At 51.7% G+C, this 18,710-nt stretch overlaps 6 protein-coding genes across 7 annotated transcripts; 3 read left to right on the forward strand and 3 right to left on the reverse strand.

Annotated features, from left to right (window-relative positions):
- Nucleotides 1-2,571: 2,571 nt before the first annotated feature.
- On the reverse strand, nt 2,572-3,607 carry PV06_01098 (uncharacterized protein). The gene has a single exon (XM_016401684.1). The coding sequence runs from the start codon at nt 3,560-3,562 to the stop codon at nt 2,609-2,611; it is 954 nt and encodes a 317-aa protein (XP_016268737.1). The 5' UTR covers nt 3,563-3,607; the 3' UTR covers nt 2,572-2,608.
- Nucleotides 3,608-7,576: 3,969 nt separating this feature from the next.
- PV06_01099 (uncharacterized protein) lies at nt 7,577-8,902 on the reverse strand. The gene has a single exon (XM_016401685.1). It carries the CDS (start codon nt 8,751-8,753, stop codon nt 7,734-7,736), a length of 1,020 nt encoding a protein of 339 aa, XP_016268738.1. The 5' UTR covers nt 8,754-8,902; the 3' UTR covers nt 7,577-7,733.
- A 1,895-nt stretch (nt 8,903-10,797) lies between these two features.
- PV06_01100 (uncharacterized protein) lies at nt 10,798-12,207 on the forward strand. Its single transcript, XM_016401686.1, has one exon. It carries the CDS (start codon nt 11,088-11,090, stop codon nt 11,916-11,918), a length of 831 nt encoding a protein of 276 aa, XP_016268739.1. The 5' UTR covers nt 10,798-11,087; the 3' UTR covers nt 11,919-12,207.
- A 370-nt stretch (nt 12,208-12,577) lies between these two features.
- On the forward strand, nt 12,578-14,794 carry PV06_01101. Of its 2 annotated transcripts, XM_016401687.1 has the most exons (3): nt 12,578-12,851; nt 12,916-13,365; nt 13,422-14,794. In XM_016401687.1, the coding sequence occupies exons 1-3, from the start codon at nt 12,827-12,829 to the stop codon at nt 14,663-14,665; spliced, it is 1,719 nt and encodes a 572-aa protein (XP_016268740.1). In that variant the 5' UTR covers nt 12,578-12,826; the 3' UTR covers nt 14,666-14,794. The 2 variants fall into 2 exon arrangements, with proteins under 2 accessions (XP_016268740.1, XP_016268741.1); XM_016401688.1 differs by having other exon boundaries at nt 12,916-14,794.
- On the reverse strand, nt 14,635-16,554 carry PV06_01102 (uncharacterized protein). Its single transcript, XM_016401689.1, has 2 exons — nt 16,363-16,554; nt 14,635-16,297 (listed from the first exon to the last, which is right to left on the reverse strand). The coding sequence occupies exons 1-2, from the start codon at nt 16,435-16,437 to the stop codon at nt 15,302-15,304; spliced, it is 1,071 nt and encodes a 356-aa protein (XP_016268742.1). The 5' UTR covers nt 16,438-16,554; the 3' UTR covers nt 14,635-15,301.
- A 54-nt stretch (nt 16,555-16,608) lies between these two features.
- PV06_01103 (uncharacterized protein) lies at nt 16,609-18,700 on the forward strand. Its single transcript, XM_016401690.1, has one exon. The coding sequence runs from the start codon at nt 16,856-16,858 to the stop codon at nt 18,494-18,496; it is 1,641 nt and encodes a 546-aa protein (XP_016268743.1). The 5' UTR covers nt 16,609-16,855; the 3' UTR covers nt 18,497-18,700.
- The last annotated feature ends 10 nt before the right edge of the window (nt 18,701-18,710 follow it).

Genomic DNA, 18,710 nt, shown 5'->3' on the forward strand with positions numbered 1-18,710 from the left:
TCTCGCATGCTTGACTAAGCAAGCTTTGCGACATCATGTGCGCTTCACGATTGATGACGTTGTTTGATCATGGTTCAGAATAGTATCTCCTATGCAAATTGTAAGACGTCACGCATTGAGCGAGTTTCCTTCGAGTCGCTGGCAAGAATATGGGAAGAACTAAAACAGTGCGAGCACTTGGACTCTTGCACTTTGAGCATTTAGAAGGAAAATCATTCGTCTGACAGTATGTTTAAGCTCATTTGACGGGGAACTTTTTCTCTCTCTCGACCAGCACTTTGCAATTTTTGCTGTCAGACCTGGGTAAATTCTCATCAGCCGACTGAACTAACAGATGCACCCACCCACGTCTTACGTCTTCTTCCTCTCCTCTCTTTTCCTTCAGGTATATTCTTTTAATGCAAAGTCGGTTGGATATTTTCACATTGACAGACATCTATTCGGGGAATGAAACCATATCTTCTACCTATTCATAGCAGGGAAGCTCCGGGCTGAGTGTCCCGGTCGGTGCACATTTCTTGCCATTCTACATACTCTCATTCAGACATTAACCTTTCAGACCTCACAAATACCTTCATTGTTGATGACGATGTTAGTCGTTCATGTTCAGATACCATCTCTAACATGGTCTCCGTTGAGAAACACAGCTTTAAGAAACATATCGGAAGCCACCCACTACCGCTCGTCTTTCGTCGATATCAAGACGCGCCAGTGCGTTAGTATCACTCGGTGATACTTCTTGCGACAGCTTCTCGAACTTGTGATTTGACCTCTTCAACGATAGACGAAGAGCCACCATACTAGCAAGTCCTAAAACCTGAAAGGCTAGCAAAATCACCCACGAAACTCGGTAAGTAGGTCCGTATTGGTCTAGCCAGAAGTAATTGGCATAAAGAGACGCTAGGTTCGCAAAAGTATTCGCTATGCCGATAGCTGCTGCACGTTTGATGGCTGGCTGTGGGATGGTCGAGGAAAGCCAGGTATACGTGGTCGAATAGACAGCAAATGTGCCGGCCGTGAGAGGGAACGAGAATGCGTATCGAACCCACTGGTCTTGCTCATTGGTGGCTATCAGGACAACGCAAGAGCAAATGGCGATGCAAATCGATGTGATGGCGAAGGCGGATCTTCTCTGCTTTCGGTCGGCAGAATAACATATCCCCACCGTGAAGAAGAATGCAAACATATATGGTGGTGACGTTAGCAAGAGAGTTTCGGTGCTGCTCTTGAACCCAAGATCTTTGATCAAGGTAGGAAAGAAATGGGAATATGAGATGTCGGCAGTGGTGGCCATCTGAAGACAAGCAAAGAGCCAAACTCGATAGTCTTTGACTGCCCAGACAACGCCTCGTCGAACCGACGCAGTTTCCTCGGTAAGCACGTCATCTGAGCCGATGGATCTGGTCAATCGTGCTTGGGCCACGACTTTTTCTTCCTCACTCAACCACTTTGTCGTTGCTGGATAGTCAGGGAGGACCAGGTACCCAATGATTCCGAGAATGACGGTGGCACTGCCTTCCAAGATAAAAAGCCATTTCCAGGTGGCAATATGACCGACCCCATCCATACCCCCCAGAATACCAGCCGAGATCAATCCGGCGAAAGAATTTGATAACAGTAAGCCGCTCACCAGCAGCGACATCCGGAATCCCAATTCTCGCTTCGTGTACCAGCAAGAAAGGAGATAAATCGCCGAAGGAAAGAACGGGGATTCGATCAAGCCCAAACAGAACCTCAGAGCCAGCAATCCCGCGGCGTTCTGAGTCGCTGATGTGAGGCCAGACAGTATAGCCCATGCAATTATGCATGTCGGCTTCAAGTACAGTGTCAGCCACTATATATCATCTCGGGGGCCAGGAACCAAGCTTACCAAGAAGATTGAAGGTCGAAGTTTTGCCATCATCAGAGTGGAAGGTAGTTGCATAATAATGTAACCAGCCGAGAAGATGGAAATTGCAGTGTTGTAAGTTGCCCCTTTGATATTCAAATCTTTCTGAAGGCCGTAGAGTCTAGCTTGCGTGATGGAGTTTCTGTCCAGGTAATTGAAGATATACATGGTTACAACGAGAGGAAGGAGGCGCAAGTCGACTTTACGCAGGAGTTTTCGTTCGGTTTCCGCCGCAAACTCAGGGGTATAGCTGTCGTATATTTGAGCCACGGTGAGCTTCTCTGGAGCTGTGTCCTGGACATCTTCCATGAGGACAATGTCTTTCGACTGGGCCTCTTTTGAATCTTCCATGACTATGGTCTTGTGGTGGCACAGGTTCGTCAAGCACTTAGGAGAAGTTTGACCAAGCAACCTGGATCAGTAAGGACTCGAGACGGTTGTTATGAATGCTCCAGGTTCTTCTTTCCTCCGCCTATTCTGGGGATTCACCGCATCTCCAGCTAGCTCCCAAGCTTGCTTTCATGGTCCCCTTGTTAAAGTACCGGTGGAGACCGAGCATTCAGTAACGTAGATTGTCGGAGGGCGTCCGATACGCTCTCCTCATACTACAGCAAACACCACAGGATGCGTGACAATGAATTGACGGATGCAAGTATCGCTTAAGCGAAGTGTCTAGAAGACTACTCTAAATGAAGGAACATCCTTGTCGCCCCTTCCGACTCAGTTGGTAGCCTTTTCTGCTTCTTCGCCGCGGAACACACGGCATGGATTCTCCACCAGCATCTTTTTCCATTGCTCGGAGGTTAACCATGACTTTATCAGTCTCAGCTCTTCCATCGCATCGGCATCGCTTAATGGAGGAGTCGGCTCGAGACCCTTTCCTCCAGTGTTTACATGAGGCCAGTCGCTTCCCCAAAGCATGCGATCTGGGGCGGCGTTTGCCAATTGTTGAACGACAACCTTCATGTCTTTCAATTTGCCCGGACTGCGACGGTGAAGCGCAGATATCTTGACGTAGACGTTGTGGTGGCGGATCAAATCCAGGAACGCCTCGAATTCTGCCGTTGACAAGTCGCTGGGACTCGCACATCCGACATGGTCTGCGACAAGCTTCGCCTTTCTCAAGGATTCATCTTGACCGACTTGGTCGAGTAAAGAAGCCCAAAAGCGCAGTGGCATCCGCAAGCAAATGGCCCAGCCGTAATGTACGATACCCCTGGACTCCGCGAGCCGACTCAAATCGTGGACCACGTGTTGGTCGAAGCCTTTCGAGCCGCCGAAGCCACAGTGGATCCGCAGACACCGTACTCCAGCTTCATGAAGCTGGTCCACCTTCCTCGGTGTTGCATTGATGATGGGCTCGGGACTTGTATTGTCAGAAATGACTGTACCATAGAATCTCCTGCCGGGATAGCGTCGAGAACCTTCGGCAACGTGTGCAAGGACGCCGTCCGAAGCAGCCTCGATGGTGGCCTGGACGATGATGACGTTGTCAAATGGCGACCAGGCCTCGTAAGATGACAGAGAGGCAGGATTCGGTGTATAGGCTCGGTCGGGGCTTAATGCAAACCGTACAGGGTCGAAGCAGTGCATGTGGCAATCCCATGACCCTGGCGGGACGAAGTCTGACCCGGGAAGCATGTTCCCGTTGTAATGGTCTTCTCCGAATGACATGGCCTGACTTAGTGAATTAGCTGACAGAAGAAACGGTCTTGTAAGTTGGAATACATCTAGAAGATCCTACTTAATGATCGGAAAGATACAAGATGGAGGATTTGACCATTCCAACTGACTCGGCCATAGTCCGACAAGACCCTTGGTGGATCGGACACCCTAAACACCCTTGTCTCCGCCATATACTACAGTATGTTTTTAGCTCGTGTTCCGTAAAGCTTCATCACACCACCACATGTGTACCGGCATGTCGCGCAGTCTCTTCATGATGCCTTTCCGGTCTTTTCGGGGGGGGCAGCTATTTCTTTGGAGCACCAACGCCAGCGCAATGCCATTCCACCTTTTGCACATTTGCCAAAAGACTGTCTGTGATGTACAATGTTTTCCCATCGGGTCCTCCAAATGTACAATTCGTCAGGTTGATTCCATCTGTCCCACTAGCAATTCTCGCCTTTGGAATCCCATGCTTATCCACCACGAACACGGACCCTAGGCTGGGGTGACAGATGAAGAGGTTCCCTTCCTCGTCTATGGCGAGGCCGTCCGGTCCTGCATTACCGAAAGACTTGAAAAACACCCCTACCTTTGACGTAGAACCATCTGGGTGTAGAGGCAACCTCCATACTTCATTCGACCTGGTCATGGCGACGTAGAGAAAACGCTCATCCGGTGACAAAACCAATCCGTTCGGAGAAGGGCCATTCGACACCAGCATGTCTAGTTTCCCATCCGGACAGAGACGATACACCCTCCCCGTCGGGTCAACCATCGACGTCTGACCTTGGTCGGTGAAGTAAATGTCGCCGGTCGAACTGACCACGAGATCATTAGGGCCTTTGAACCTTTCCAAATTCCTCCTCGTGAGCAGTGGCTCGATTGTGTTGTTTTCTGGGTCGAACAAAAGTAATCCCTGTCTCACCAGCATCAGAGATATATACTCTAGACGCTTCGGGCCCTGAGATTGCTTGCTTACCTGCCTATAATCGGCGACGACAAACTTGCCATCATGTCTAATGGCCATCCCATTCGGTTCTCCATCGTACTTGATTCTTTTGGTGACCTGGCCCGCCTTGTCGACACGGAGGATCTGTCCACCTGGAATATCTGTAATGAAGAGGTCCCCATTCGCATCTACCGTAGGACCTTCCAAGAAGATGTTTTGGAAGTTACCAGTGAACCCTCCTCGCCACTCACTTTCTTCCGTGCAGTATAACTCATCTGGAACCCGCACATGCACCTCTGCTTTGATCACAGGAGGTGGAGGATAGAAGTTCATGTTCGGGCTTCAGGCCACTCAGACCAAGATTGTTGTGTGTAGGGTGGATAAACCTTTTCCTCCTCGTTTACTGATGCTTGTGACAACACGCGTTTAAACAGAGCACGCCCCCGACTGGCTTGCTCCGATATTACTCTCTTGTACAAACGAACTTGAAGAACAGTCCCGACATCCCCATTCATGAACTATGCGGAGCAATCAAGCTCCACGCAACATTCATCCGTCGGCCATAGTGTACTGAAGTCTCAAGAAATTTGTCGGGCGCTTCGGACATGTGGGTCAATATCCATCCAAAAGGTCCGACAATGTCCGCCTCGCCCTTTCGTTACTCCAGCATGTTATCGCTTCGCTTGGAAGTCGTCGACCAACTTTGCCCCAGCTTGAACAAGGGTCAACGATGGCATGAGGCCGGGGACCCCACTAGCAGACCTTTTGTAAATATGTGAGGACTCGCATCACTTTGTTGGAAATTTCCAGTCGTGTAAGGACTCAAAGACCCTTGGAGAAGAGCGCAAATCGAAAAATTTTCTTAGCAAGATGGCCAAGTCCAACAACCTCATTTCAATGACCAGAGAGGCGGTCCGGGAAAGCCCTCGTGAGATCTTTAATTGGTACCTCACCTTCTGCACACTTGGTATGAGTTTCAGCGGCGTATCCAAGGGTTTCGATGAAGGTGAGCTTTTCTCCTCCAACACTAATGGTCATGGCTGCCCTACTCACCATGTCCAGGGAATATTGCATCCATTGTTGTTATGCCAGTCTTCAAGAAGAAATTTGGGCTCGACTCACAATCTTCCGTCACCTATGCGAATACTAAGGGATGGATTGTGTCGATCGCGACGGCCGGTGCAGTCTTTGGATGTCTTTCTGTAAGTTCAACTGTTGTCGAACTCGGTCCAATACGGAACACCATCTGACAGACCCAAAAGTGCAGTTGGCTCAACACTCGATTCGGGCGAAAGAAGGCACTGTTGATATACACCGTCATCTACATGGGTGGTATCTTCGGACAGACATTCTCCAACGGCTCACTGGCTGCGCTGTACGTTTCACGGGTCATTGCTGGTTTTGGTATTGGAGGTACAACCGTGGTGCCCAGTATATATCTCTCAGAAGTAAGCACACTCACTATTCAGGTCAAGATACGACAAAATCACGCTGACTTTTCACGGTGACAGATTGCTCCAAGGCCTATCAGAGGTCTCGTGACGGTCCAATATGCTGCTTGTCAGCAGCTGGGGGTGGTCTTTGGCTTCTTCTTCAATTACGGGATCACAAAGTACCACGCGAACACCGAACTTCAATGGCAGCTACCGACCGCTCTCCAGCTCGTCCCAGCGGTCATTTGGGGCGTAGCCACCCTGTTCATCCTCGAGTCTCCTCGGTGGCTGATGTCTGTCAATCGACAGTCCGACGCAATCAGGAACTTGACTCGGCTCCGTCACTTGCCAGAAGATCATCCTTATGTGAGAGAAGAACTCTCAGCAATCAGCCTGCAGCTCCTCCACGAAGTCGAGGTAGTCGGCGGAGCGAGCCAGTGGAGTCTTCTCAAAGAGACCTTTTCCACTGTGCAGAATCGTCGTCGTTTCTGGCTCATGCTTGGAGCTCATACGTTTGGGCAATGGTCTGGAGCCAATGCCATTACACAATATTCGCCTACAATTCTTGGATATGTGAGTGTGTTTCCGGCTTGACTACATACGTATGTGCTAACGGAAACGAGCTCGGCGTTGAGGGCACCGAAGTCAAGTTCTTGACGACTGGTATCTATGGCATTGTCAAGTTTGTCTCGACACTTTTGTTCGCATTGTTCATTGTCGACTTTATTGGTCGTCGACGATCCCTCATCACCGGTATCTGCCTGCAGGTTACGACATTGATCTACCTGGCTGGATACTTGGGTGGCACAAACGGCATGAGCGCCGACTACATCTCCAGCCACCCTACGATCAAAAACGCCTCGACCGTGGCCATCGTTGCGATTTTTCTTCACGCAATTGCCTGGTCCATTGGTTGGTTCAGTGCACCCTACCTGATCAATTCCGAAATCTTCCCCATTCGTATCAGATCGTTGAACATGTCCATCATGATGTCGATGCATTGGGCTTACTACTTTGGTTGTTCTCGAGCCATGCCGAGTCTTCTTGCCGCGACTGATCGATATGGAGCGTTCGTCTTCTTCGCTTGCATCGCCGCGACATCTCTTGTGTTTGTCTTTTTCTGCATGCCTGTAAGTCGGGTTCACTTGCCATATTTGTGCCTTGGGATCTTCACGCTCACTGTCCGTCTAGGAAACCGCTGGAAGATCACTCGAATCGATGGACTCGCTGTTCGAACGCCCCCTTTACAGAATTCGGGAAATCGCATACCCAACCAAAGAAGATTTGGATCGTGCAGCTGATGTCCGTCCTGATGATGATATCGAGGGGGACAAGCATATTATCCAAGAGAAGGAGGTCATCCACATCTAGGAATCGACTAATGAAGAACTTCAATGTCTCGGAGACTCAGGTAACTGAACAGGCAGCAGTTGATGGTACAGTGTCAAACGTATAGTTGTGGTAACGGATGATCTTGGGTGTATAACACATTCTCACTATTGCTACATCAAATCACGCAGCGTTAACGAGTCTAGCAGTTGACAATGATCTCAAAGACTTTGGTTGTTGACAAAAAATTGCGCCTAGCCAACCATGATACAATATGTTTATACTGCAATTCAAAACTGAGAAATGGCTGTGAAGGTATGATCTGAATGTTTCTAAAAGATTGCGTGATCGAACATGGATCATAGACGCCTGTATCACCAACAAGCATTGAACATATATCCAACCATGGTTGCAGAAAAGAGAATCCCGATCCTGTACAATAAACATATCAAACCTTTCAAATCTCTCAAAGCACTTCGTGAACCGCTGCCGCCGACGCCGCCTCCTCCGTCTGCTTCACATAAGCATAAAGATTCTCGACGGCGGCCGTAGCCGTCTCCCTCTGGGTTTGGGAAGTCGCCGCGCCTATGTGTGGCAGACTGATGACGTTGGGGTGCTTCCACAGCTTTTCGTATCTCTGCTGGGTGGGGGGTTCCTGTTCGTGACAGTCCAGACCGGCTCCCCAGATCAAGCCGTCGTCGAGTGCCCGTTCGAGGTCTGCCTCGTCGACGATACCTCCTCTGGCGGCGTTGATCAACAGCGCCGACCTCTTCATCATGGCCAATTGGTCGTACGACAAGAGTCCCCTCGTCTCCGACGTTAAAGGGGCGTGCAGGCTGACCACGTCCGACACTTTCAACAGATCTTCCAGCTTGGTCACGCGCTTGTGAGGCAGGTCGGACCACGCCCCCGCGCCCATGTACGGGTCAAAGGTGACGATGTCACTCTCAAAGGCTCCACGGAAGATCTCGGCGACCTTTCTTCCAATGTTGCCCATGCCCACCAGGCCCAACGTGCACCCGTGGAGGATCAGCCCATCGCATTCTTCCTTGCGCACCACCTCTCCCCGGGCGACCCGTAGGCTGATGGGTCGGATCTGTCGCGCCAAGGAAGTGGTGAGGGAGAGCACGAGTTCGGCCACGGCGCGCGAGTTCACCCCGGGGGTGTTGAAGATTTTGATCCCCCGGGCGGCGCAGGCAGCGGCGTCGACGCGATCCGTTCCCACGCCTTGTTTTCCGATGGCGAGTAGATGCGGCGCGGCTTCAATTTGGGAGGCTGTCAAGTACGAGGCGCGGATAAGCAAGTACTTGGCATGTTGTGGCCAGTCGACGAACTCGGGGTCTGAGGGGAGGACGACGGTGAATAGTTCGCGGGCCCTTTCAATTGCGGCAGGATGGAAAATGTCCAAAAGGTACAGAGTTGGTTTGGTACTGCTGTTGCTGCGGCTGATGATACTAGAGGGAGGTGTCACTGCTGATGGTGCCATATTGGAGAGGACGTGTGAACCCCTTAGTAGGTAGAGTTGTAGAACAAGTTTTCCGAAGACGACGGATGGGATGAACAGGTCGATATCTGTTGGAGAAATGTCAATTTGAAAGTGTCACTGGATCTCAATTAGCATTGAAACTAGGAACCATGCTTGTTGTATATCGTCTGCCTGCCTGGGTGTGCTAGGCCCTCCACAGAGAGCCGAATGCGATGCACCCCTCCATCGAGAAGACGGCATTTGATCCGGCGAGGCACTTTCGGCCATCTCCTCTCCAGAGCACTAGATCGCCATCGAAGCTAATGAAGCCATTCAGAGTGGCCTCGCGAGAGTCATCGACTATTTGTCTCTGGTCGTTCGGTGGTCGTCGGACATGTGGAGTATCATTTCCGTGGGTCTGCGCGGCCGGTGTCCGATGCCGCGTCAACACCATGCTCGACTAGCAGACGGCAATATCCTCGGCTCATACTCCTACGATCCCCCGAAACATCACACTGGAGGTCAGCCTCCAACAATGCATCAGAGGGGTTCGTTGTGAGGAGTCAAATGCGTGAAGCCCCGTGCGAGGCCGAACTGTGAACCCAACGACACTTCCATGTGAGTGGTTCAGGAGACGTTTGCGACTTTGTCTCTGCTACGAAAACACCCGAAGTGTTGACATTGTGAACATCGTGGTGCTGAGGAACGTTGCGACTCATAAAAGCCTCGAGCGGTCAAATTTCTCTGTGCCTAAGCATAGTACTCTTGATCTTGCCCGGCTTGAATAATAACTCTTCCGAACGACCTTGACTGATCATCTTTTGTTCTTCGATCTGTATCCTAAGGAGGATATTCGTAAGTCGACCATGGCTCAACCGTCATTTACAATTTCCAACCCATGGCGGGATCGGATCCTTAGAGGGGAAGTCTGCTCAGTCATGAGCGTCAAGTACGTCCTGGGCAACGAAATCGCCATGATGGCCAAGATGGCCGGCATCGACGGAATGTTCATCGACATGGAGCACACTTCCATCACCACTCGAGAACTCTCCCAGCTTATCACTGCGTGCAATTACGTGGGCGTCAGTCCAATTGTTCGGATTCCTTCCAAAGCTCACTGGCATCTCAGCAGGATTTTGGATGCCGGTGCCGCCGCGGTGGTGATCCCGCACTGCGAGACCGTTGAGCAAGTCAAAGAGATCGTCAAAGATGCGAAATATGCGCCAATAGGCCGTCGAGGTTGCACGAATAACCAGCCCATCTTGAATTTCCAAGCAGTACCTACCGCGCTTCAAAATCACTTGCTCAACGCCGAGACCATGGTCATCCCCATGATCGAGACGCCGGGAGCCGTGGAACTTGCGGACGAGTTCTTCGCTATCGAAGGCGTCGACGGGGTCCTGGTTGGATCCAACGACCTTTGCACCGACCTCGGTATCCCCGGTCAATACGATAATCCATTGTATCTTGACTCGATCACCAAAATCATCAACGCAGGAGTCAAGGCCGGAAAGCCAATCGGTATCGGTGGCATTGGACCACGGCTTGATTTGTTGGAGAGATTCTTCCAGATGGGAGCGACGTGGTCCTTGAGCGGAGCAGATGGTTCGATGTTACAGGCAGGTATGAAGAGTTTGGGAAAGACGTACGCCGAGATCAACAGTCGTGTCCAAAGTTCAAGGGAGCAGAGCACTTCTACTAAAGCCCAGGTCAACGGTCATGCATAAATATTGATCGTAGACGATGTTGGGCGTAGTGTGAAGTAATTAGTTTGGTATGAGGGATTGTGCATGTGTCTTGCTGTTGAAGCTTCTTTGTTTAGAATGTCATACGGCTTTCACTGCCACTTGGCCAAAAGTAATGTTCAGGTCCCTTGGTTCAGGACAGTCGGAGCCTGGCTGAAGACCATGTTCACAGACTCTTCTCTTGCAGCAAAGATATATTGGTCTAAACGAGGCACTTGAGATCGGTGTGAATGGCGATAATGATATTGTAAAAGCGGCGCGGTCTGAGTATTTATTTAGCGCCCGCCCACGTGAGTTCCGGATTTCCTGAGCCGCCACTGCCATTATCTCCGCCTACGTTGCTTGTACTGTATGTCGTGTGCCCATATCATTCAAACCTTCTCTCCCTCAACAATTTGTTTGCTCTCATCACCAGCGCCTACCTGGCCATTCTCCTCCCCTTGCTTGCTACAATTCCTTCCTTTCAGTCTGTCCGCGCGGCTTGAACTGTACTGTCGCTGTCTCCTCACCCTTCCTACTTGCGACCTTCATCAGAAATCGAAGAGGACGCCGACTTGCCTACATAATACAGTAACCTCCTCTTCCCACCTTCCGGGTGCGCTACGGCTCGATGGCGACTCCAGCAGCACAAAAACGCCTGACAAGAGAGTTTCAAATACTCCAGAAGAGCCCTGTCCCTCTGATAACAGCGCATCCATCCGAATCCAACATTCTCGAATGGCACTGCTTGCTGACCGGTGCCCCGGACACGCCCTACCATAATGGACAGTATTGGTGTACGCTCATATTCCCACCTAACTATCCATTTGCACCCCCAGCAATTCGAATGCATACTCCCAGTGGACGTTTCCAGACAAACACACGACTGTGTCTAAGTATCAGTGACTATCATCCTAAATCGTTCAACCCTGCTTGGTCGGTATCAACCATCTTGCTCGGCCTCATGTCGTTCATGAACAGCGAGGAGATGACTGCTGGAAGCGTTGGAGGAACCGAAGCAGAGCGAAAATGGCACGCTGCGAGATCGAGGTGGTTCAATTCTACAGGAGGTGGTACAGCTTCAAAACCAGTGGCCGGTGTGCAAATTTCAACGAAAGGCCTCGGAGGTATCAAGGCTGGAGATGGTGGTCGAAAGTTCAAGGCCGAGTTTCCTGAAGAACACACGGAGAACTGCGAGTGGATGACTGAACACCGCATCGACCCAGCTACAGGCAAGATATTGCCAGATCCTGAGGGCGAACCCATCCATTGCTCCCCAGAAACCCAAGCAATTCGACGGATACTGGGGGGTAGTGGTGGCGGAGTGGGAGCTGTAGTACACGGGGGTCAAGCGGCGAGAAACGCAGGTCAAGGATGGATCTGGAGGAATAAGTACTGGATCATGGCAGGTTTTTTCCTAGTCTACGTTATGGCAGGAAGAGTGTTCGGCGAAGATGATTGATGGTTGAGAGTTTTGGCGTAGCATTCATTGGGCGTTTTTGTTTGCAGATCCTACGTTCAAGCGATGGTTTCACTGGGACGACTAAGGCAGGGCTGGTTGGTGGTTGCTAGAAAGGCGACCAGGGTGTGGAACACTGACTCTACTTGGAACACCCCCGGGCGCCAGGGTATCTTGGTGGTTTACTCCGTAGACTGGGTGGTCATGGTCATGTCGTTCATGCACATGTATTTTGAGAATCTGCAAATCATACAATACGATGATGGATATGATAGTCTGTCAAGTTTGAAAAGTAAATACGCCTCGCGTTCCGCTTTGGAAGTGAGGCTCGTTGATATTCCCTGACGATCTTGTGGTTGACAAGTGTCTAGTGAAACGAGCCACTACTAGGGAAATGCCTGCAACATTGTTTCTCCTACAGCACCTACTCATCTCCTATCTCAAACTAATACCGTCGCCATGCTGTGCATCGTCACACTCCTAAGCATCGACGTCTAGACCCTGGACCCCGATGCCGACATCCATGCAGGCGATCATGGCCCGAGAATCCACACACAGTCTGGGCCCCTCTTGGGACCATGGATCCATTTCTTCTATCGGTCTAGCCTCGACCACCGCCCATTTCGATGTTGATGGTTTGCAAGCACGTCCTTGCGTTCGCCCTGTGCCCAGAGGTCGTTGATGTGACCGGTCTCATGCCCCAATATGGTTCAATAGAGTTACATCTGTCCATGGACGAGACCATGGGTACCGTCTTTCTCGCCATGGCATAGCTTTTCCCCCCTCTCTTATTTTCTTTCCTGCGACTTGCTCAATCACAATTACTCTGGCGCAGCGCGTTGAAACCTCGCATTTTCGCATCTATACTGGGTTCACCGCGGGCCTGGTGTCGGAGAGATGGACGAGAAACTATGCGTCGAAATGCCAAAGACAAAGGTAAGTACTCTGGACATTGGCAACATACATCTCTTTCACTATCGCTGACCTCCGGAACGAACAGACTCACCGGACGAGTCGAGCCAGACTCCCTCGGCCCCCGCTGAGACGACTGTCGAATTCACCTTCGTCAATCATACTGAAGACGTGAACTCCATCAAGCGCAGAAAATCCGGCAGCAAGCAACAACTCTCGGCGATTCGATCTCATGTCATGGCAAGAGTGCGTCGTTTGGAGTCGGCGCAAGGAAAGCACAGGGCCAAACCACATCAGTCTCGAGCGAGTTCGATCTCCACAGAGTCGAGTGTCTCTATCAAAGATGAGTCTCATGTTTCCGCACCAGGGTCGCATGAGACTGTCCGTCCATCAAACCGACTTACTGTCGTGTGGTCTGCGACCTCTGCCCCAACTACACCACTCACGGTCTCTCCGGCAAACCACGTGTATGACCCTTTCTGCACCCTGCCCTGTAACAACTTACCACATAAGTCGTCCGAGGGTTTGTTGAGCTATTGTGAGTGCCTGGCTGCGAGTTGTATAGGCAGGGCAACGAGATTGACCTTGCGTTAGGCTTCGACGTGCTGTTGCCGACGACCTTTTCTGTCGAGTTCAAGCAGCCAAAAGAACGTCTCGCTCGTCAAGGGATGGTGTTGCAAAGTAAAATGAACAACCCTGCCACATATCTTGGATTCATGGCCACGGTCGCAGCACACCGGGCGGTATTGTACGGCCGGCACGAGGATCTCAGGCCGTCCGATCGCGATCACGACGAATTGATAAATGACCCCGACTATCGAAAGGTGAAACATGAAGCCATCGTCGCCGTGAGGACATTGGTCCAGAAGAGCAAGGCGCCGAGTCAATACCTAGTCGACTCTTGTTTTGGACTGGTCTCGATAGCCACGGTGGTGGGCAACTTTGAAGAGGCACAGATGCACCTCAAGGGTATCGCGCATATCATCTCACTGGTCGGTTGTTCCGAGGAGTCCATGATGTGGCTTCCAGTCGCCAATGTCAAAGTGTCTGTTGGTTTGCTGCAAAGACCAATCTTGCCCATTCCCTGGGAGCGCGCAGTGATCCCCGAGGAGATCCTCGAGCGAATCTCACCTCCAGCAAAAAGCGTATTGGCGCGGATGGGGTCTGCCTTCAAACAACTAAAGCCGCTCAGCTCGAGTCTGCAAGCCTTGCTTGGAACGAGTCGAGACATCTGCAATCTTGTCGAGTACAGCTCCACAAACCCCAAGGGACTCTCGACCTCCGAAAACAGCTTGCTCCGTCACAAAGCCATCGAACTGGAATACGACCTCGTTTCCTACCCCTACGACATTCCTGATTTCTTCGTGCACGGCGACACGGAGCCGTTCGTGCCTCCGCTGGAACGGGTCATCCGCATGGCTGCCCTCGGCTTCATGTCCTTTGCTCCTCACACCATCATGCCTTCGACCGGTCTAGGGCGAGCCATGACTTGTCATCAAATGGACGCGATTGAAAGTTGGTTATTATTACGATCAAGGAAAAATCCTGGGGTGGGTGAGAAAATGATGACGATGACGCCGCCGGCCACCACCATCACCACCATTGTAGAGCTCCAGGCCGTCACTTGGGCCCTATTTGTATTCGCACAGTGCGCCATGGGACAGCCCGAAGAGGATTTTTTTGTGAACCTGATCGTTCGCATGACAGAGGATCTGCGCTCGTTGATCTGGCTGGACGTGGAACGGCTCTTGGCTACTTTTTTATACATGCCTCGATCACAGGCCAGGGCTTGGGCAGACATTTGGACCCAAGTGAAGAAAAAGACACGTTCTCAATAGAACCTACGAATGCGACCTGCCCGATTGACAAGATCTGAGAATGACAAAATCTGGTCCCCTAGATCCTTGCAACCATTGTCGATACCAAGAGATATAAATATAAACAAACATTTGTACGCATCACATACCGTACGTCAAATAATCAACTTGAATTTATAAAGACACATGATTACTAGGTGATATTTCCAACTCGTCTCGTATCCCACAAAAAAGAAATAAAGAGAAGAGATAACGTGTCGGCATGCCTCCAAACAGACCAAGGCTCATCGAGCCACTGAGAAACACCCGGAATCGTCACTGCAATAGTCCAGAGGACTTTCTCGCCAATATTACCAAAGACTCGAAAATAATTCGAAACCTCGTTTGGTCATCAACATCAACATCGACATTTTTGAGAAGGACAAAAGTCGGTCGGCTCCGGCATACCAGTACCAATCCAGGAACATCTTGTCAGGAACTTTCGCCAGTCTTTCTCTTTTCGATCCACATGCTTTTCCATCAAGCACCTTGCCGGAATCAACGCTTGCGAAAGATAAAAGGGTCTTCACACCGGCATTTTCCAACCCCCGGACGCTACCCAAATTTCGTCGGACATCATTATAAAACTCGCATAATCAACAAGACGGACGCGCTCTCTCAACCTCTGTTGTTGTTTTCCGCATCCCTTTTCGCAGCTTCTCTGGCCGAAGCGCCGCTGGCTCGGTGCCATATGTCGCCACCCCACCGCATGGCTCTCTCCACTGCCGCAGTCGGCGTGTCGAGTGCAGGTCTGATGTCAAGATAGAACACGGGCTCCCCTGTCGCCTGTACACCTCCGCTGTAGTAGTCGATGACGTACCGCACCTCGGTGACCGTCCCGTCCGGGTTCTTTCTCGCGACGTACCAGTCGTGGCGGTCGAATGGTGGTTCTCCGCCAAACTTCTCCGGCATGATCATCCCCATCATGCCGAGCATGCGGGCCTTGGGAGAAGGCTCCTTCGGCCGACCTTGGAAGCGGACGAGTTTGGGCTTGCGCTGTTCTTCTTCCTGGTTCGCTGGAAGCCCCAACGCTTCTCTGCGGGCGGCGAGGAATTCCTGTTTCGCTCTTTCGAATGCGATACCCTTTTCACCTTTCGAACAGATTTCCCATCCGTGGCTGAGCCCCGGGGCGAAGATTCGCTCCCACTCTTCGATTTCACGCCAGGCGCCTTCGTTCAGGAAGTTGTGCACGGCGACCATGGACTCGACGTGTTCGGCGGGAGTGTCCGTGTAGCCTTTGCGGAGCATGGCGTTGTACATTTGCTGGGGCGACGGGTATTCCCAATTTTCGTCGTTATCGGCACGTGGGATGGTCGAGGTTTCCCGGTCGAGCGGGAGGGAGACGGACTGGGGTGAATCCGTCGGCCGGGCGTTACTGAGTGACGGCATATAGTTTAGAGGGTTGAGCTTGGATAGTGTTGAAGAGGTCGAGGAGGTTGTATGCTGGGCTTCGGTCGTGGATGGTGAGGAGGACTGAGGTTGTAGCGAGTGTAGAAGTGGATGATTCGGATCCCGGCTGACGGGGCAAGAGGAGGGTATTGATCGAGGAGCATCTTGTCTAGGGGGGAATGGAGCGGCGTTTGATTCTGAAGGTTTATGCATAGGACATGACGGCTGTGAAGAATGTCAATGAGGGTCATTATCAAAAGCCTTGCGGCTGGGATGGAACTGGAACTGACCGGAGGTGATGATGCACTCGATGGTGCAACGACTGCAGGATTTGACCTTGGAGAGTCTGCCCAAAACCAGCCCATTGCTTCTGGTCGCGATTGTTTAATTCAATGACGGAGATCAAATGACGAGTAGGAATGGTCGTGAAGAGTCGAAAGAGGCAAAAAAGTGAAGACGAGAAATGATGCGGTACTTTTACATTCTTCTACTAATAGTAGTTCGTCTTTGGATGGATGTGATTTTCCGCAGGCCGAAGACCCGCATCTTTGCACTATATTTCACTCTGAACGCCCATAACATCCAAGGCTCGGAGGTCGACAATACTTTCCACGAGACTGTCCAGACCATCACGTTTGATCCTGTCACGATGAATCTACCTTGAGCATACAAGTTGTCTCTCTTCGAACTTTTACTCGGTCGTCTGCCACTCCGCCATTCCACTTGCGCGCGTCGCCAGAGACATTTCTACAATATTGATATTGACCACCACCTCGTGTCAAGATGGCGACGTCCGGCGATGCAAAGGCCTTCAAACAGGACTTGGTCGTTTCGATACGATATCGGAATGACCTCCCTCCCCCGCCGATGGCCCCAAAGCTTCTCGACATCGACACTGGTGGTCTCGCACAATACCTGACAACGGGATATGCCTCCGCCCTTGCAAAACGAGAAGAACCAAACATTGAGGTGGACGCAGAAGGAGGCATGCCTATAGACATGGTCGGTGTACCAGGTTACTTCCTGGGCGACGAAAGTGCGATCATGGCTCCAGAGATACAACCAGTCCTTGATCCTGCGGACCACGCACTCATGCTATCCTACGATCAGCTCAAGAGTCAAGGTGCAAAGAACAACGTTTCCTTCCTTCGAAAAACACAATACATGACCGCCTCACAAATGGCACGAGCCAATGATCCCTTGATGCGATCGACCGCTCGAGCACGAAAACCCGAGACCAAACCAGTTCCACCGCCGGTGGTTCGCGACGATCCAGAGAACATTAAACGACACATCCAGAAAGGCTTCGACCTCGCCTACCCAGATAGCATACCCTATAACCCGCCTGAAGCCAAGGCGAACCCGATAACTGCGCAAGAGCGTGAAGCGTGGAATAATCCGGTCCACCCTGACAACCCGCGTCTCAAACCCGTCGAATACTACCCTATCCTACCCGACCTCGACGCGACCACGGATCTGGCGAGCAACTGGTGGGCTTTGAAGTTCGAAAAACCGCCGTTGCCACCTGTTCGTGGCCGGCGCGACGACCGCATCGACCTTGGTCTGCTGATGAGTACCGAGAACACGGCAGAGATCGCCAAATGGCGTGCCAAAAAGAAGGCCTTTGACGAACATCCCGAGCTGTACGAGGACCCCGGTCAAGAGCCGTACATGTGGTCACTCAACATCCCCAAACAGCCAGACTCTACTTCGCGCCTGCGCAAGATTTTCGACGACAGCAACCCTGCCAAGGATGATCCCAGCTTGTACGCTCCTCTCCTCGAAGAGTCTGCCGACGGTTCGCAGCGCCTTCCCTTTGAGCGGGTGCGCGTGTACACTTCTGCGACGCAAAACACGGTGGATCCCCGACGCATCATGGCCGTTTCGCTCATCAGCCAGGACAAACTGCAGCCCGACTCGAGGCTTCACAAACAGGGCAACGCGGCGTACTACTACCCCATCATCGAGCGCGTGAGGATGAAGGCCGACAGGGCGAATCTGAACAAGGCGACCCGAATGCACGACGAAGACGACGAAGAACTGCCCGTCCCCGACCAGCTGATGGTCATGTTCGGCGAGCCCGGGCCCGCCGAGAAGGTGAGCCGGTATCAGTTCCGCGGCGACTACGACGACGCCTTTGCGGACGAGTATGCTGAGATTCTGCGTGCCGGAGAAGCCGCCGCAGAGGCCGCGCGCGCAGATGAAATCCTCGAGGAGCAAGGAGAGCTCCACGCGGGTGCACAGGATGTCAGCATGGCCGAGGTGCAGGACGCAGAGGATATGGAGGTTAGCACTTCGAACGGTATTCGACACAGGGACAGGGACGATGACAGGAATACGCCGCCGCCGCCGGTGAACGGGCGCAGGGATGCCGTTGCCGACGAGGATGAGGACGACGACGAGGACGCAATGCACGATGACTAGTCGTGATTCGTTCGAGTACTCGTATCAACAGCTTTCACTTGCCATGACGAGCATCGGAACTTTGGCGCTGAGTGGGAGACACACAAGCTGGACGGGTGGCCGCATGGCATGGCATGACTTTGGCGTTTTGCAACAGTGGTCACAAAACTACCTAGGTATAAGAGAACAGTTCTTGGACTGAAAATATCATCTATCTCTAACGTTTCTTGAAACT

This window comes from Exophiala oligosperma (genome assembly GCF_000835515.1).
Source record: "Exophiala oligosperma strain CBS 72588 unplaced genomic scaffold supercont1.1, whole genome shotgun sequence".
Classification (NCBI taxonomy): Eukaryota; Fungi; Ascomycota; class Eurotiomycetes; order Chaetothyriales; family Herpotrichiellaceae; genus Exophiala; species Exophiala oligosperma.

Bases quoted from the DNA above. Each gene is read 5' to 3' on its own strand.
- PV06_01103 (XM_016401690.1), top strand. From the start codon at position 16,856: ATGGCGACGTCCGGCGATGCAAAGGCCTTCAAACAGGACTTGGTCGTT.
- PV06_01101 (XM_016401687.1), top strand. From the start codon at position 12,827: ATGCGTCGAAATGCCAAAGACAAAG. The intron at 12,852-12,915 runs GTAAGTACTCTG...CGGAACGAACAG, and splicing joins TCGAAATGCCAAAGACAAAG to ACTCACCGGACGAGTCGAGC. The intron at 13,366-13,421 runs GTGAGTGCCTGG...ACCTTGCGTTAG, and splicing joins CGAGGGTTTGTTGAGCTATT to GCTTCGACGTGCTGTTGCCG.
- PV06_01100 (XM_016401686.1), top strand. From the start codon at position 11,088: ATGGCGACTCCAGCAGCACAAAAACGCCTGACAAGAGAGTTTCAAATA.
- PV06_01102 (XM_016401689.1), bottom strand. From the start codon at position 16,437: ATGGGCTGGTTTTGGGCAGACTCTCCAAGGTCAAATCCTGCAGTCGTT. The intron at 16,298-16,362 runs GTCAGTTCCAGT...CATTCTTCACAG, and splicing joins CGAGTGCATCATCACCTCCG to CCGTCATGTCCTATGCATAA.
- PV06_01099 (XM_016401685.1), bottom strand. From the start codon at position 8,753: ATGGCACCATCAGCAGTGACACCTCCCTCTAGTATCATCAGCCGCAGC.
- PV06_01098 (XM_016401684.1), bottom strand. From the start codon at position 3,562: ATGTCATTCGGAGAAGACCATTACAACGGGAACATGCTTCCCGGGTCA.